The following is a 19388-nucleotide window of genomic DNA, read 5'->3' as shown; positions in this document are numbered from 1 at the left end:
CAGTTCTTTGCACTAGCATGTAGTTGTACCATGGGAATCCTTGCTGTGGAAGTTGCACAGCCTAAAAATGCACATGAATTTAAAAAAAAACCAGAATAAATTTCTGAAGAAAAAGGTTCACTGATACGAAATCGAAAGGATAGTATTTCTGGTTCAAGTCCCTGTGGCAAGCTGAGAGGGAATCCTGGAGAAAGTTCTATAGATACTAGCTTTGGAATATTGCCAGCAAGAAAGAGACTTGTCTGGGTGGACCTTTGATCTGAGCTGAAGGGCACACTCTAGTGTTCTGCTAAAGAAAATCAATAAACCCACAGGAGCTCGCTCCCTCACCCCTTCATTTTCCTGCCCTCTTCTCTTGTATCCACTTCTTTCCTGTCACAAAGTCAAGCATTCCTTTCAAGTAATTCATCTGCTTTTCCCATTCATTCCATCCAATGTTAGCTGAGATCCATTTTAAAACTGGTCTTGCCAATGTTTCTAATGTTGTCTCCTTGTTTTATTTGTCAGCTCTCTCTTCCTTTGCCTTCTGGGTTCTTGGTCCTGACTGTCCTCAGTGTCTTCTCAAAAGGATCTGTTTCATTTCCTGTCCTGCAGTAAAGATTTCATAGAATCAGCGAGTCACTAGGCTGGAAGAGACATTTGAAATCATCGAGTCCAACTGTTCTTGTCCTATGCTAAACTGTATCTCTGAGCTCCTCATCTGCCCATCTTTTAAATACGTCCAGGGCTGGTGACTGAGACCCCTCCCTGAGCAGCCTGTTCCAGTGCCCAACAACCCTTTTGGTGAAGAACTTTTTCCTGATGTCTGACCTGAACCTGCTCTGGTGCAGCTTTAGCCCATTCCCCCTTGTCCTGTCACCTGTCACTTGGCTGAAGAGACTATTGCCCACTTCTCTACACCCTCCTGTCAGGTAGCTGTAGGCAGTGATAAGGTCTCCCCTCAGCCTCCTCTTCTTCAGGCTGAACATCCCCAGCTCCCTCAGCTGTTCCTCATAGGATTTGCCCTCCAGCCCCTTCCCCAGCCTGGTTGTCCTTCTCTGGACTCGCTCCAGGACCTCAATGTCCTTCTTATGGTGAGGAGCCCAGAACTGGACACAGCACTCGAGGTGCAGCCTCACCAATGCCAAGTACAGGGGCACCATCACCTACCCACACCTACTGGCCATGCTGTTTGTGATACAAGCCAGGATGCCATTGGCCTTCCTGGCCACCTGGGCACACTGCTGGCTCACATTCGGTCTGCAGTCAACCAACACCCTCAGGTCCTTCTCTGCCTGACAGCTCTCCAGCCACTCACAAAGCTTTGTCACTGGTGCCCTTATGTTGTTCCTTAACCTCCTGTTAATCTCCCTCAGAAATCCGCTATCAGGGTCCCTGTAAACTACTGCATCACTGTTTTCCTTAAAGCACATCGTATTTTATTTTCCTGTGCTCTGATGTGCTTAGAGAGGTTGGCAGTATTTAACTTCCCAGCTGCTCATAAGTGTATTCCATAGTTTTTCAGCACTCCTAGATTTGAAGGTGTTGAAGGCTGTTGTCTTCAGTATCACCAGACATGTGATACACGTAAGCATCTGGGGCAAGAGCAGCCTTTCCGTGTGTTTGAGCAAGGCACTAGAACCCTGTGTGTGTGTGACATTTAGGTGTATCACAGATAGGCAGCGACAAGGGTAAGGCCTGGAATTCCTTCATGCTGATAAACGGCTGTATTGTGTCATGATATGACTGCCTTTCATTCAAATGATTTATTGTGCTGCTCCTGGCTCGGATTTTCTTCGTAGCAGCTCGTATGGGGCTGTGATTCGGATTTGTGCTGAAAACAGTATTGAGAATCAAAGATGTTTCTGTCACTGTTGAGCAGTGCTCACGCATGGCCAAGGCCTTTTCTGCTCCTCACATCACACCACGAGCAAGTGGGCTGGTGGGGGGGCACAAGGAGTTAGTAGGGGACACAGCTGGGACAGCTGACCCCAACTGACCCAAGAGATATTCCATACCATATGACATCATACCCTGTAAGTAACTGGGGAAGCTAGCTGGAAGGAAAGATTGCAGCTCAGGAATTAGCTGAGCGTTGTCTTCAGTCACGGGGAAATTATGCTATGCATCACTTGTTTTGTATGTTTTAAAATAATAACATTATATAATTGTAATTATTAATACTACTGCTATTACCATCATCCTTTTCTGTCCTATTAAACTGGCTTTATCTCAAGCCATGAGTTTTACTTCTTTATTTTCAATTGTCTCCCTCATCCCACTGTTGGCGGCAGGGAGTGGGCGAACGATTGTGTGGTTGTTTTAGCTGCTGGCCAGGTTAAACCATGAGAGTCCTTTTCAGCACTCAAAGTAAGACATGAAGCGTTGAGATAATGACAGATCTAACCAGGGCATGTTAAAACCAATTTGTTGTAAGTATTTGTTATACTAGTTTAATAGTCACCAGTCACAATATTGTATTATTTGTTCGCATGGTTGTGTAAAGTAATTCCTTACTTGCATTATGTATTCCCTGTGGTGCTATTTATCATCTCCAGGAGCTGGGTGAGGTTTTTCCTATGGCTGCACTGTGAACTACTCACTTATGATATGATAACATTACTGTCTGTGAGAGTGATTTAGTCTGTGTCTTCAGCATTGCTGTCATTTCCGTAGCTTGGGCGCTATCTTCCAGGAATTATTAATAATCACACTCTCTACCTTTTTCACCCAGAGAGCCAACCTATGGGGGAGACAGGAGGGAATACTTTTGTCTTCACCTTCCCTTTCTCCCTCAGGCTAGTTATAACAGCTCTTGACAATTTCAAGCACTCTTGGGATGTACAGACCAGCACATTTCTATTGCTGGGTCTGCAGGATGTGGTTCAGTGCTTGTTTAGGGTTAAACAACTATTTAAGAATACCACCCAGAGATCTGCTCCAAGGCTTGATAATTATGCGTGGTAGGGTGTGTGGGATAGTGTGGGAGAGATTCTAAAACAGGTGGCACATCCAGTATTTTGGAATTTCACCCCTGAACAAGTGCAGAATCCTGAAAACCTAGTAAAGTATTTGGCAGATGTATGCTGCCACCCTGGCAGTTCTACAGAGGCACAATACACTGCAGTGTCCCAGCGCCTGGCCCGTGCCTATGGAGCCCTGTTCAACACTAGTGGGTAACCTCAAGGGGACAAGAAGGTCTCTGGAACTGAGACCCAAGTAACAGGCACTGCAGCCACTTATGTGGCAGGCATTTTTGTTACTCTGACCCCTGCAACAGGCACCACAACCACTCCAACCTCAGTGACAAGCACTGTGTTGTGGTTTGGCCCCAAGGCAGCAGCTGAGCACCACGCAACTGCTCACTCATCCCCCACCCACAGCAGGGTGGGAAGACAAAGGCAAACTGCATGGGGTGGGATAAGGAATGTTCACTGGTACAGGAAAGGGATAGGGAAAGAATAAGGCCTATAGCAAAATATACATAGCTGGTGAATTGTACAACTCAGATCATACAGCTCAGATGTGTCCCTAAGTCAGACCATTCCTGCACCGCATGTTCTGGAGCTGCACAGCCCCTCCCTGACTAGCCCCCTTTTACAATGAGCAAAACATCATATTGTATGGAATACCCCCTTTGGTTAGTTTGGGTTACCCCCACCCCTGGTGAATACTGACCCTGTCCTAGCCAAATCCAGGACAAACTGCAACCACTCCAACCTTAGTGACAGTAGCTGTGGCTGAACCCGAGGACCACCTCAGCATCAGTTGCCCCATACACAAGAAGAAATACACAAATCACCTCACTGAGTAAAGGATTGACAGTGAATGAGGACCATCATGAGAAGGGGAGAAAGAGGCAGAACCAGAGGTCCTCACCTGATCTCTGTTCCTGGGTGAGCTGTGAGATATGTGAAAAGATTCCATCTGCCTTCCAGGCGAGCATATCATTACCTATCTGCTTCAATGCTGGGATAATGCAACCAGTAGCCTGGAATTAGAGGGCAGGGAAGCCAAGCAACTAGGATCCCTGTCTAGGGCAGGGGCTATTGACAAGGGGATTGGGAAAATGGATTAAACCCTCAGCCTCTGGAGGCTTCTATCAAATGTTAAGGAAAGGTATCCTTTCCAGGAAGATGTTATATGTCACCCAGGCAAGTGAACCACCATGGAGAGAGGTATCCAGTACTGGAGAGAATTAACTCTGGAGAAGATGGATTTTTATGGTGTGAAAAACATGCAGTTATCCACAGGTTCTGATGCAGCCCAACACTTATGACCAGTGTGATGTAAACTTGTACGGACTCTATGCCAACACATTGACAGCAATGGACTGGAAGGGTGAAGAAGGACAACGGGGCAGGAAGTGGTAAGCTGACTCCAGCAGTGCAAAGAAAGTATCTTCCTTCCTCATCTCAGCTGTGGAGAAATTGTCCCAGATGGTCCAGCAACTCAAAGAGGATATGCCATAATCTTCACCTGTATGGACCAGTATCTCAGCCATTAGCATTTGTCTGCTAAAGAGAGGAGATACAGAGGGTACATGCCTTGGGCCACCCTGTGGCTTTTTGCTGAATGACCACGGAGAGGATATAAGGTAGTAGGATGGAAAACCCACCTAGAGGTATGAGGACATGAGAAAAGCAGCCACAAAAGGAGGTTCTTAAAGGAAAAATGTCATGCCAGTTTCCAGTGGGCAGTTCACCAGACAGTCAAAGGCCTGATAGGACTTCTGATACTCCTGAGGAAATTTCTAGATCTTTTTTACACAAAGTGAGTAACAAATACAATAATGAAAATTAGAAGGGCCCTGCCTCCAGTCAGGTGGAGAAGAAGGACAAATGTGGTTACTGGACGGTGTGGATCCCATGCTCTGGCACGTCCTGTGCCCCGTGCCACCCCCAGAACACTACCCTGGGCCTTGACAAGCAAGTCCTGAGGCGACATGTCACCCCAGAAGAACTGAGTCATACAATGGATTCATTTCTGGAACACTCTCACAGACACCTGGGCCAAAGAGCACGGCACTGAGTGTCACAATCCTTGTCATGCACCAGCCTCTGGGGAAATCCAATGATACAATGGACTCCTAAAGACTACCCTGAGAGCAATGGATAGTGGGATCCTCAAACACTGAGACAGACATATAGCAAAGGCTGCCTGGTTAGTCAACACTAGGAGATTTACCAATTGAGCTGGCCCTGCCCAGTGCAAACTTCTATGTACTGTTAGTAGGGGATGAAATCCCTGTAGTGCACATAAAGTATTCATAGAATCACAGAATCATGGAATGTGAAAGGTTGGAAGGAACCTTTGAAGGCCATCTAGTCCAACCCCCCTGCAGTGAGCAGGGGCATTTTCACTAGATCAGGTCACTCAGAGCCCAATCAAGCCTGACCTTGGATATCTCCAGGGACAGGGCCCCCATTACATCTCTGAGTAACCTGTTCCAGTGATCTACCACCCTTATATTGAAGAATTTTTTCCTAATATCCAACCTAAATCTCCCCTTTTCTAATTTTAAACTGTTACCCCTTGTCCTACTGCTACATGCCCTCATGAACAGTTCTTCCCCAGCTTTTTTTAAAGGCACCTTTCAGGTACTGGAAGGCTACTGTAAGGTCCCCCATAGCCTTCTCTTCAGGCTGAACAAGCCCAACTCTCTCAGCCTGTCTTCACAGCAGAAGTGCTCCAGCCCTTTGATCTCTCCTCTTTACGTGTTGAGGGATCCAAAGCTGGATGCAGTACTCCAGGTGGGGTCTCACCAGAGCACAGCGGAGGAGCAGAATCACCTCTCTCTCTAAATCTGCTGGCCACACTACTTTTGATGCAGCCCAGGATGTGTTTGGCCTTCTGGGCTGCAGATGTACATTGGTGACTCATGTCCAGCTTCTCATCCATGAGTGCCCCCAAGTCCTTTTCCTCAGGCTGCTTTCAAGAACATCATCTCCTAACCTGTAGGGATAACGGGGGTTGTCCTGGCCCAGGTGCAAAGACCCTGCTCTTGGCTTTGTTGAACCTCATAAGGTTCACCTGGGCTCACTTCTCCAGCCTGTCCAGGTCCCTCTGGATGGCATCCCATCCCTCTGGCACATTAACCTCACCACTCAGCTTGGTGTCATTAGCAAAAATGCTGAGGGTGCACTCAATCCCACTGTCAGTATCATTAATAAAGATATTAAACAGCACTAGTCCCAGCACAAACTGAGGAACTCTGCCTGTCACCATCTTTCATGTGGACTTGGAGCCATTGACCACCACCCCCTGGATGCGACCAGCCCATTCCTTATCCACTGAACAGTACACCCATCAAATCCATATCTCTCCAACTTAGAGAGATGGATGTTGTGGGAGACCGTGTCAAAGCCCTTGCAGAAATACAGATAGATGACATCTGTAGCACTTCCCTTGTCCACTGATACAGTCACTCCATTGTAGAAAGTCACTAGGTTGGTCAGGCAGGACTTGCCCTTAATAATGTCACAAATCACCTCCCTGTCCTCCGTGTGCCTCAGCATAGCTTCCAGGATGATCTGTTCCATGATATTCCCAGGCACAGATGTGAGGCTGACAGGTCAGTAGTTCCTAGGGTCCTCCTTCCTACCCTTTTTAAAAATACTTTTGATACTCTCTTCCAGTCACCAGGGACTACACCTGACTGTCCTGACTTTTCAAATATCATGGAGAGTGGCTTGGCAAATACATCAACAAATTCCTTGAGGATTCTGTGATACATCCCATCAGGTCCCATGGACTTGTGTATGTTCAGGTTCCTCAGATGGTCACAAACCTCATCTTCACTTACAGTGGGAGGGACTCTGTCTCCCTGGTCCCCATCCTGTGGGCCCTCAACTTGAGAGCAGTGAAGAGAAAGGCTGCCAGTGAAGACTGAGGCAAGAAAGTTGTTGAGACCCTCAGCCTTTTCCTCATCTGTTGTCAACAGTTCACCACTGTTGCTCATCAGGGGGAGTACACTTCCTTTAACCTTCCTTTTCTGGTTCACGTACCTGTAGAAGCCCTTCTTGTTTTTCTTGGTATCCTTTGCCAAGTTTAACTCCAACCACGCCTTGGCCTTCCTGACCTTGTCCCTACACAACCCGGCAACATCACTGTACTTTTCCCAGGATACCTGTCCCTTCTTCCACTGCCTGTGTAGTTCCATCCTGCCTTTTAGTTTGACCAGCAGGTCTTGACTCAGCCATGCTGGTCTCTCGCCTTCCTTGCCTGACTTTTTACACCTGGGGATTGACAGCTCTTGCGCTCTGTTGAAACCATCCCTAAATTCATTAGGGAAGACAGCCAGGCTTACTCCTGCCCAGGGCAAAGACAAAGCCATTCATGGGATTGCTTTTGCTCAACAGCTTGAGTGCACTTGGATGATGCAGAAGGATCAGAAATCCTCTGTGTGCCTCAAGGGGATCTGATTTGGGATGAGAATAGGCAATTAATTAAATTGTATGATGTTAATTGCTACATAATCCTGTATATAATCACTTGGGTGCTGGTTACATGCCATATCAATGGTATTGTTGTAGGCACCACCCAGACTAATGACAAATTAACTTTGATGAAACCGAGCACAGTGGCGATGATAGAACCAGGACGGGTTCCTGCTACCAACACCCAGCAACTTCCTTGAAATCAACACATTCAGCCCGCTGGCCATGGGCCTGTGCTGTGTCAGACAGACAACCCATGAGCTCCAGGCGCAGCATGCAATGGTGCAACACTGCACATTGTCTCTCCTGCCCTAGAAGATTGTTATAATAGATGGAGCCTGAAGTCATGGATATAGTAAAGGAATTCAGGGGACATTTTAGAGTCATTTTCATGGAGTGTTCCACAGACTAAAGGAACGATATCCATGTTTTATATCAAAGGATGGGAGTGGAGTTTTATTAGATAGTGTGGTACCTGAGCATGAATGGTGTGGAATAAGGGTTGGAAAATGTACTGGGTTTGGAAGGAATGGGATGGAGTTAATTTTCTTCCTAGTAGCTAGTATTGGCTATGGTTTGGATTTGTGCTGAAGAGAGTGTTGATAACGCACAAATGGTTACTGCTGAGCCGTGCTCACGTAGAGCCAAGGCCTTTCCTACTCCTCACACCACCCCACCAGCAATTAGGCTGGGGGTGCACAAGGAGTTGGGAGGGGACACAGCCAGGACAGCTGACCCTACTGACCAAAGGGATATTCTATATGATATGACATCATACTCTATATTTCACATCATATGACATCATACTCTGTATGTAACTGTGAAAGCTAGCCAGGAGGTGGGATCACAGCTCAAGAATTAGCTGAGCATGGGATTTGTGTGGTAAGAAATTATTCTGTGTTGCTTGTTTTGTATATTATTATATATTTTGTGTATTTTCTTCTTCTTTATTTCCTCTCCTTTCTTCCCCTTCTTTCTTCCTTCTCCTCCCCGTTTTCTGGCCTATTACACTGTCTTTATCTCAACCCCCAAATTTTACTTTTTTCAATTCTTACCCACATCCCACTAGTAGGGAGGGGAGGAGAGTGAGTGAATGACTGGGTGGTTCTTTAAGCTGACAATTGTGTTAAACCTCAATATTTGTACACTAAATACTGGTACAGTCAACTCATTAAACATACCATTGGAGCAAACATTAATAAGTAGATTATTCTTTTATTCTGCTATGGTCAAATTAGGAAACAAGGTGCTTTGAAAGTTTACATTGGGTATATTCTTACTTTAGGGCCAAAGTGGACCTTCAGGAGGAAAGGGAGTACCACCAAGGCCTGCTAAAGCTGGATCTAAAAAACGGGTAAGATCCACAAATCCACGAGTCTTTAAAAATGTCTTTTCCTTCTTTATCTATGAGATGCAAACTAAGTTCAGTCTAAGTAATAGGTTCTTTTATGGAACTGGTAACATTCTGTTTGATTTAGCAGTAAGGGGCTGCTCTAGATTTCCACTGAGAAGACAATTACACTAGCAAATTAGGATAAAATTGTCAGCTAAGCCAAAGACACAATTTAGGTATAATGCAATAAGAAAAGATTAAAGGAAAATGTTTGCAATGTAAATTCTAAAATGTAACTTGACACAGACTGTGAGAAAACTGCCTGCTTTGTTTGGAAAATTCAAACCAGCCCATATTCACTTAGTGAACATAGAAATACGAACATTAGAAAAAAATGCTCTTATCTTTTTGACTTTATGCCTCATGATAATGTTTTTACTGTCAGGCAAATAAAAGCTTAGAGTTTGCTTCCTCTAGAATCTGCCTTCCTCTTACTTAACTCCATTGGTATGGATGGAAAGAAGGACAGTTCTGTGTTCAGCAAGCATGGCGATAAAACAGCTTTTCACTTTCTTGGGCCCAATCACCTGCTCCTCTTCTGACCCTTGATAAATAAGAAATTACTTACTTTTAAATGAAAAGCATAAATTAAAATGTTAAACCCAGAACACTCTTTATCTGGCTCACTAGGGGAAACAGCCAGCGAGCTAACTGGCATCAAATCATGTATGATAAATGTCCTACAAGCAGTTGTTTATGTGGGGAGCTTTAAATCATAAACAACTGTTTTGCTGTCATACTTTCTTGTGCATGAGAGCAGCTGACCTCCCATACAGCTTGCCTCATTTCATCTCCCATGTGGGGAAATAAAGACTGCAGCCCGTGAGTTTCTCGGGGTGCCTGGCACATGGAGAATTCTTGGTCACATTCAGCCACCACACAGTTTTTACAGAGCGCTATGCTTTTTACCTTTTGTGGAGTTCTGCATACAGCGGGGCTTTGCTAGGCCCAGTCTCTGTACCTGCCAAAAGCCGTCACTTACACCCTGGACTCGTGGGTACCTCTGTATGACTACGAGTTTTAGCAGACCCAGGAAAATGGTATTTAAAAGAATGATTGATTTCTTTTAAAGCAACACATTACACATTTTAAACGGAGGGAGAAATTTTGCCTGGGGCTGTTAAAGACTCTATTTGTGTTCTGGCAGTATATCTGTAATGGCAGTTAACTGAAGTTCATCCCTGCAGTGATTAATTTCCCATTAATGATATCATATCATGACATCAACCTAAGCCAAGTCCAAAGAGAGCAGCTCTCTGTGTTGGGAGAATGCAGACCTGCTGGCCTTTGCAAGAAAATGGTTAGTATTCCCCTAGGAGCTGCCTTCCTGCAACTCTGGGCCTTGAATTCATTCTAAGTGTAGTTTATAGAATAACACGCTAGAATAATTGCAGATCCTTGACTTGTGCCCTTGGGTAGCCCTAAAATATGGCTCTTTTTGGTGTTACATGGTCAAAAGAAACAGGATTGCTAACTTTGAAACTGAAAATGAGTGGAGTTACTTGAGTTCTGTTATTTGAATTACTCCAGTTTTGTTACAGGCCAGGAAGTGTCTTCAGATAGCAGCTCACTGAACTCTTGCTGGCAGAAGTAGCCATTTGACAGTCTTCAGGTTTGGGCTTGCCATCTGGGGTTATCTGCTCTGCTCAACACACAGATACATTGGGGAATGTTGTTTGTCCTTCTTGCCCCGTACCTGGAGAAGTGCTGCTTTGAGAGGGAGCAAAACAGTCACAGTCTTGGTGCACTAATGGGTTTCTCGCTCCTGTGCTAGGATGAAGAAGTCTCCACTGAAGCAGAAGGGGCAGATGAATGGGTGGCAGCAAAGACTCTAGTCAAACCCCCAGATCAACTGGAGCTGACAGAAGCTGTGAGTAAAATGCTAGTTGTAATGAGATGTGTACAAGACACTGTAAGCCAAAGCCTACCTCTTACCTGTTTGTTTTGGAGGAAAATTCTGCTAGAGTAAAACTCTAGTAGTTACTAAAATACAGCACCTGCAGTATAAATTTAACTGGTTTTCAGCAGGAAAACAGTGAGAATGTGCTTTGAGAGATGGTTCTGGGCTTAAAACAATGTAACTTCATGGAGTTGATCCAAGAGGGGAATGGGACCAGGGCTTCCTCAGGTGAGGAGAACCCCAGAGCCAGCCCTGGGGTTTTCCAATGCCTATGTATGATACACAGGACAGGAAGGTGTCCTGTGTTTATATGACCATTTCTTCTCATCATGGTTCAGCTGGACATCAGTTTGTCACCCTTCCAGCTGCAGTTCTCTCTTCACACTGCCATGCAAAAGTGTAGCATTGCTCCCTATCCTCAAGTAGCGCTCAAAGTGAAGATACATGTATATCCCCCCACACAGGTAATTAAAACAGTTAACAACAGTACTGTTTTTTGCTTGCAGTGGTGCCACACCTCTCTGGGAAACCTGTTGCAGTGTCTCACCACCCTTGTAGTGAAGAATTTCTAACTAATATCCAAAGTAAATATACCCCCTTCCAATTTAAAACCATTCCCCTTATCCTATCACTACACACCCTTCTAAAAAGTCCCTCCCCAGCTTCCTTGTAGGCCCCTTCAGGTACTGGAAGGCCACTATAAGGTCTCCCCTGAGCCAGTTTAGAGAGAAGGATGCTGTGGGGGATGTGTCAAAGGCTTTACAGAAGTCCAGATAGTTGGCATCCATTGCTTTTCTTCTGTCCACTGATGCTGTCACCCTGTCATAGAAAGCCACTGGGTTGGTCAGGCAGGATTTGCCCCTGGCAAAGCCATGCTGGCTGTCACAAATCACCTTCCCATCTTCAATGTGCCTCAGCATAGCTTCTAGGAGAAGCTGTTCCATGATCTTCCCAGGCACAGATGTGAGGCTAACAGGTTGGTAGTTCTAGGGTTCTCCTTCCTACCCTTTTTAAAAATGGACACAACATTGCCCTTCTTCCAGTCACCAGGGACTTCCCCTGACTGCCATGACTTTTCTTATATGATGGAGAGTGGCTTTGCACACATCATCCAATTCCTTGAGGCCTTTGGGATACAGTCTTCCTCGTATCTAATTTAGATGTGCCATCTTTTAGTTTAAAGCCATTACCCCTTGTCTTGTCACTCCATACGCTTGTAACCAGTCACTGTCCAGCTTTCCTGAAGGCCCCTGTAGGTACTGGAAGGCCCCCTGAAGCCTTCTCCAGGCTGAACAAGCCTTGCTTTATCAGCCTGTCTTCACAGGAGAGGTGCTGCAGTCCTCTGATCATCTTCATGGCCCTCCTCTGGACTTGCTCCAACAGCTCCATGTCTTTCTTATGTTGGAGCCCCCAGATCTGGATGCAGTAACTGGAAGTGGGGTCTCACAAAAGCAGAGTAGGAGGGCAGAATTACCTCCCTCAAGCTGATAGTCACACTTCTTTTGATGCAACCTGGGATACGGTTGGCTTTATGGGCTGCAAGTGTGCATCTCCGGCTCATGCTGAGCTTTAAATCAATCAACACCTCCAAGTCCTTCCAACCTGAGAGCAACCCAACCAGGGTTCACTCAATCCATGGTCTGCCCTGACCATAGCTGTTCTCTGGATTGCCCCAGTGTACAAGACTTTGCACTTGGCTTTGGTGAACATCATGTGGTTCCCACAGACCCACCTCTCAAGCATGTTAAGGTCCCTCTGGATGCCATCCCTTCCCTCCAGGGTGTCAACTGCACCACAGAGCTTGGTGGTGTTGGCAGACTTGCTGAGGGTGCACTAAATCCCACTGTCATCAAAGATCAAACAGTGCCAGTCCCAATACCGACCCCTGAGCTTAGATACGAATTAACATGACAGCTAAAGGATTCCAGAAAGCCCATGGAAATACCATGGTAGGAATGACTCTTCAGGATTCCGCTCTGAGCTAGCTTGGCTCCAAGTACTGTTCTTGTGGAGGCAACAGCTGTACATGTGGTGTGTGCAGCAAACTGAACATCATAGAACTGAGCACAAACCTGGTGATTTTTGTATGCTGTATGCTTTATGTTATATTAATACTGGAGTTTTATTTACAGTATTATTTTGTTTCCATTCCAAAGGAATTACAAGAGGAATTTACACGCATCCTGACAGCTAATAACCCTCATGCTCCCCAGAATATCGTCAGATACAGCTTTAAAGTAAGTGTGGCACGACCTGTAAAACAAGGATGAGATTTTTTGCAAGTAACTGTTTTTGTGTTTTCCTTTGATTTATAGCCAAGTAAATTCCCATTTACTGTGGCTTCATCTCATTACATATTTACTGCCAAAGGTTCCCAAGGGCTTTTGCGGAGGGTAAAAGTCTAACAGCACTGACATATTTATTCAGAAGTAGGATGTAACAATTACTAATGAGATCTGGCACCAGACATAATTAGTGCAGCTAATCTGAGGTGGTAACTTTTTCCATTCTGTGGTGGTTAGAGGACAGAAGGTAATGCTTGACTCAGACTGTAAGACTGTTGTACCTTGGTATCTTTACATCAAAATTCGGTTGTTTGATTTATAGAAGACCTCAGAAATATGCTTTGTGAAATCACTGACAAGAGCTCTGTTGACGACGAGTAGGAGGGAGCAGTGGAGGGTGCCTCAGAGACTGCCAGGAAACACCCCAGAGTCACACCTTCACACTAGTGTGTGCAGAGCATCTGCTGCATTACAATGGAGCAACCTCCTCCTCCTAGCATGTATGGGTAGCAACACAGGCTGGTGCATGGACTGATGGCTTTGCTTCCCACTTCTTCCTTGGAAGGATTACACCCTGAACGAAAGGACACAGGGATGGCTCCTCCAGCTCTGGCACTGGATTATCCTGAACTAATATTTCATCTGGCAGGGAACAACCAGGTGAAATATTACAGAGCTGGACTCTGTGCTGCTGTAACTAGTCTGACCAGACATTACGTGAGATCTCCAGAGAAAGGAAATTGGTCCTGTGGAAGCAAATAAGGACATGTTCTCTTCTGTTTGAAATGGATGTTTTCCATATTTATGGGATAGAAACAGGTGATGAATGATCCATCTTGTCACATCATCCACAGTGACTCAAGTGGCCTCAATGCTGTGCTGTGATTCGTGCAGAAGAGTCATATTTTTAAGGAGAAACGATTGAAGCATCTGTGTTTTTCAGTGGCTTCTGATTGCTTTTAGATGCAGCTTAAAATCTTAATTCAGGATTTGAGCCTAGGTGCATACCTGAACTGTCAGTGCCAATCATATTGGTAACAAATAACTGAATTAGTACACGGCTTATAACCTGGGTGTGATACTAAGAGCCTGTACTGCCTCCAGGTCAGAGGTGTGCTCTCTGTGGTGGTGCTTTTGTGTAGGTACACCACCTCATTCAGGGATCTCAGCCCAACAGGACATGAGAGTGTCTTAGGTAGTAGTAAAGGTCTACTAGAACTATATTTAAGCTCATGTGGTGTGTCAGTGGTTGAGAACTAGGGGTTTCATGTTCTTTCTTTTTGTTGTATTTTTAATTTATGGCCATCAGTGTTCTGAAATACAAATACCTGCTGGAATAAATTAAGTGTAAATATGCCAATAACAAACATGTATTTATGAGTATGGATCTTTTTGGCTTTAAAAATTAAGATTACACATTATTTCTAGTTTAATTTTTTTTTCCATGCTGATTCTGTTGGGTTTTTTTTCTTTTTTGTAGAAACGAGCATACAAGCCAGTAAACTATGTGGATCAAATGGCCATTCACTTCTCTTTGAATGGAAACATGATTCCCAAAGATTCAGATGAAGGCAGACGGCAGAGTATCAGATTAAGCACTGCAGCAAGTAGGTTTATTACATGAAACCACAATAATTTTCAGCTAGGCAGCGGCACACTTAGTCAACATGAGGGAATGATCGTGCTTTGTCACTACAGAATTGAACAGCTCCCATTTTGGCTTGCAGCCTCCTCAGGAAACAAATCCAGAAAAAAACAATCAGCCAGATGTTTGCCACAGGGTAGAGAACGGTGTATGCTTTTTAAGCAATGTGAACACTAACACTGGCATTTTCAGAGCTGTTTAGTGTCTTTTAAGCATCTTTCATAAGCTAGACATACATAACCAAACTGGTTAGCCTCATTTGAAAGTTTCAGCCATGATTTTAAGTGTTAAAGCAGGAACATTTCGAGGCGGGATGATCGTTCAGGAAACTAGCATATGCTTGACCAATTCTTACACTTCTACCATGACATCTACTTCTGGACAACATGAGATACAAGATATTGAGCTAGTTGCACCTTTGATCTGAGCTACGATTGCAATTATTAGGTTTTTAATCAGAAAGAGACCTTAATCAGATGCTGAAAAGCTCTGTTGTAAGAAAAGAATACTAGGTTTGAATTTTCAGCAGGAAAAGATGTAGGGCCTAGTTATTTTCTCATGTTTCTGCTGTTTGTGAAAGGACAAGTTGTGTCCCAAAGAGTGTTCTTTCGGGTTGATAACTGTCAGGCATGATGGTAACACTGGATAATCTCCTGAGAATAGTAGTTACTTGCAGATTCTGAGGGTCGGTGCCTCCTCTATTTTACACTTAACAAAATGTGCACCATGATTTGAAGTAGGATAAAGTGCTGAACAGGATCTTCAATGCTATGAAAGCCTGAATTATTGCTGTTGCCAGTGATTTTTGTAGATTGCAAACCAGATTGTTTCAAGAAGCTTGATGTTAGCATGACTACACGCTCAAGGCTGTGATTGAAATGCAGACATCTGTCATTCTCTAACAAAACTAGTATATTCATTTTTATCTGTATAAACAAGAACAAACTATGCTATAACTTCTGTGTAACTTGTAAGTATTCTTGTGGTAGTACAGAATTGCAGCCATTTTTGGAGGGCAGAAGATCCAGGGCTGAAGGGATACTGAGAAAGAAAGCTAATCAGATCAGAAGTGGATTTCAGAAGTTTTGATTTCAGTCAAAATCAGATTTTTTCAGTTCAGTCCAGCCAGAATTACTGCAGTTGCTTTCTAGTAATAACATTGTCTCCCTTTGTGGCTTTGAGCAAACAATCAACCTCCAAATTGGAGATTGGGTACGGTGTTGCCTAATGAGATAGCGTTAGAAAAGGATGCATCTGTATGCTAATGCTTCAGAAGATAGAAGGACTGCAGAAATAGGATAATACGTCCTGTTGCCACGGGCTTATTCACTTATCTCTTCTATCATCAGAAATGGCTCCTGTTGAGACATCTGCTGTAACATCTGAAGAGGCAGAGATTAAAGGTGAAGAAAGCACAGGAGATACTCAGGTAATTCTCCAAAGTCAGTTGAGAGCTGTCCATTTTATTTTTAATTTGAGATTTGAAATTTCTTTATTATAAAATAGGCTTGCTGAGAAGCTTTTATGCCCAAGATGTCTCTGCTGTATGAGGGTTCCAGCAGATTCTGCTGAACAGTTGGGGTCCTCCTGACATGTTTTTCATTTGGAGAATCTATGTAGGGTGACAGGTCCCTACCGACTAGATCTGGTTTTGTCCAGATATTGTATAAGTGTAATTTCTTGGGATTTGGAATCTTCCTGGACAGCATCTCCATTCCTGAAAGCAAAATTGGTGAAAAAACGAAATACAGAGGGGTGAAAGCAGCAGGCACAGCTACTTGAAACAAGCCTGCCTGATTTTAAGGCAGGTGGCTGATGAGGAAAGGAGTATGCTGTGAAATGTTTCTTATCCACGCAATGTCAGGCTCTGGAATCAAGTTCAGACTAGTTTCCAGATAAAGCGGACTGTCCAGCAAGGAAAACACAAGATAATGGGACTTTAACATAGTCTTCTAGCCCGTGAGTCCATTTATTTAAAGGCAGCCAGTCATGCTATATTATCCCACTCATGTCCGGCTGTGTTTTTAAGTCACTTCCTTTTCAGGTTCTCCATGTACCCATTTAGTTACTGTTCCAGAATCATCCTGTTCTAACAGCTGGAAGTCTACTATTTTTTGTTTTAAATATTGACTGTTCAATTACAGTCTGCTTCACTAAGCAGCAGAAATCTGTGAGTCTAAAAAGAAATGTGTCTGAAGGAGAGAAGAGGTTCTTACAAAGTGGAGTCACTGCATTATTTCCTTGCAGGCTGCAGGAGAGGAAGAAGCAGAGGAGTCAGGAACTGCAGAAGCAGCTGAGGCAGTAGAGGTGGAAGAGCCTCTTCCTCCGAGTGTGAAGGAGCAGAAGCTTTCAAACCAGTTCAGCTTCATTGAGAGAGCTTCAAGGACCCTCAACAACCCCATGCGGGTATGTTGCCATTTCCTTCAGTATCTTGGAGGATATTTCCTTTGGGAGGGCAGGGAGATCATCTGTGTTTCTGTCATATTTTATGATCTCTGCAGATAATATTAGGAAATAAAAAGAGTTTTTTACTGTGGTAAACATTTAGTGTGATGAAAATGGTGACAGGAAAATTACTGTCCTCATGGAGTCTTCAGCTGCCTACAAGAAGTTTGGATGTATTGAGGTTTTGCATGGTGGGGTTCTGGTGGGTGGTGGAGAAGGAGGCTCAGGGGCGGCTTCTGCAAGACGCAGCCAGAAGCTCTCTGCAGGCCCCACAGAGCAAACACCAGCCGGCTCAAGGCCGGACCTGCCACTGACCAAGGCCGAGCCCATCAGCAATGGTCACAGCGCCTCTGGGAGTCACAATTAAGAGAATTAAAACCCGTCAGCAGCCGCTTTTTGCCCCCAGAGAAAGGAGTGAGAAGATGTAAGGAGCTGTGCAGGCACCAAGGCCAGGGAAGTGGGGAGGAGGTGCCCAGGTGCCAGAGAGAAAGATGCCCCTGCAGCCCCTGGAGAAACCCATGATGGAGCAGGTGTCCCCTGCAGCCCATGGAAAAGGCCCAGACCCCACCTGCAGCCTGTGGAGAGGCCCCATGCTGGAGCAGGGGGAGACATACAGGAGATGCTGTGACCCATGTTGGAGCAAGGCCCTGCCAGCACTTGCAGCCCATGGAGAGAGACAGAGTCACAGAGAGATGAGAGAGACCCACGCCGGAGCAGGTTTGCTGGGGGTACTTGTGACCCTGTGGGGGACCAGGCTGGAGCAGTCTGGGCCTGAGAGACTGAGAGACATTCTATGATTTATGACTGCACCCCATAGCAGTGACCCACGCTGGGGCAGCTTGGGAAGAGCTGAAGCCCCATGGGAAAGGTCTCATGTTGGAGAATTTCATGGAGGACTGTCTGCCATGGGTGGGACCCCACAGTGCAGCAGGGGAAGCGTGTGAGAAATGCCAAACCCTCATCCCCACCCTCCAACCAAGAAGGAGAACATCTTGTGAGGAACTGACCAAACCCCCATTCCCTCCAGTCCCTGCCCCTCCCTGTCCCACAATGCGGGCGAGAAGGGAGCAAGACTGAAGTGCAGTCTGCTAAGAAGGGAGAGGTGAGGGGAGGTGCTTTAAGATCTGGTCACACTTCTCATCACCCGACTCTGGTGTCACTAACTCAGGTGTCATAAATTACAGAGTTTTCTTTCCTTTATTCTCTGCTGAGTCTGTTCTGCCCGTGATGCTGACTGTGGGATGATCTCTCCCTGTCCTTATCTCCACTCCTGAGCCTCTCAATAGATATTTTCTCTCCTGTCCATCTGAAAAGAGTGGCTTTAATGGGCATCTGGCCTTCAGCCAGGGTCAAACCATCACATGGTGCTATTGTGAATCCCTAAACCTCTACTTGGATATATAAATTTTTTCGTGTCTAATTTCTCATCTGAAAAAGTACAGAGTAGTGGTTAGGGTAGTAGTTGAGGGCTTAGAATCCATCATTTGAATTTCCGTTTGCCACAGTGTTCCTTCCTGTCCTTGTACTTAAGTTCTTACACATGGAACAGGTATAAAAGTGCCCCAATATTAAAAGGATGAAGGTATTAACACTTGGGTTAAGCACAGGTACTAGACTAACAGACATATGTATGACAGATCTTTGCTGTTGCTACATGGTAGTCTCCCACTCTGTGCATATACATTACAATCAGTAGAGACCCAAGACATGACATTACTTCTCTTAGCTTTTTGCTGGGGCTGGAACCACTCTCAGTGAGTGTGTCTTCACAGGGTCTGCAGGCCAGGCAATACAGGGGATGTTGGCCCCCAGTTCAGTGCTCAAAAAGGAGATTTCTGAATTGGAGAGACAAAGTTCAGAAAGAATATTCTTTTGTTTTTCTTGCTGCTCTGGAAATAAGAGCACATAGATCTTCTCCAGAGAGCCTGCCTTTGTTCGTGCACCTAAGTGAGATGCCTTTATATCTGATGGGCTTAGAGACATCTGTTACTGTGTTGCTAGAACTACTGTGTCCCAGAAGGAATACTATCTCTGCCAAAGGATCTCAGAAGAGTTTGCCCAACAGTGGGGTGCTTATGGCAAAGTCTTGGCTAAGATTCTGGAATTTCCACAAATCCCTGCAGAGGCCACAGAGTGTGCTACCTCTCTGTCAGATCTACATATTCTCTTCCAGTTGATTTTACTGTGAGGGCCCTGTGTCTCTGTGTGATTCTGCCTCTGGAAGTGGAATATAGACTTTAAATAGTGGTGAAATACACTGCTGTGTGCCGCACAGGGTGTGCAGTTTTCACCTCTGAGATGG

General features: G+C 45.0%; 1 protein-coding gene across 1 annotated transcript in view; it reads left to right on the top strand.

Moving 5' to 3' along the window:
• The window catches only part of DNAI1 (dynein axonemal intermediate chain 1), a gene marked incomplete at its 5' end in the record, with an annotated part of 179210 nt that overhangs the window by 11102 nt on the left and 148720 nt on the right, over positions 1-19388 (top strand). Inside the window, 6 exons of the mRNA XM_084278606.1 lie at positions 8704-8772; positions 10586-10681; positions 12868-12948; positions 14477-14603; positions 15991-16070; positions 16889-17047. Coding sequence (XP_084134732.1) covers positions 8704-8772; positions 10586-10681; positions 12868-12948; positions 14477-14603; positions 15991-16070; positions 16889-17047 — 612 coding nt within the window. The remainder of the gene's footprint in view (positions 1-8703; positions 8773-10585; positions 10682-12867; positions 12949-14476; positions 14604-15990; positions 16071-16888; positions 17048-19388) is intronic.

Source organism: Gallinula chloropus (assembly GCF_964237585.1).
Source record: "Gallinula chloropus genome assembly, chromosome: Z".
Taxonomy (NCBI): Eukaryota; Metazoa; Chordata; class Aves; order Gruiformes; family Rallidae; genus Gallinula; species Gallinula chloropus.
The sequence above is the reverse complement of the archived record's forward strand: the minus strand, read 5'-3'. Positions and strand labels throughout refer to the sequence as shown.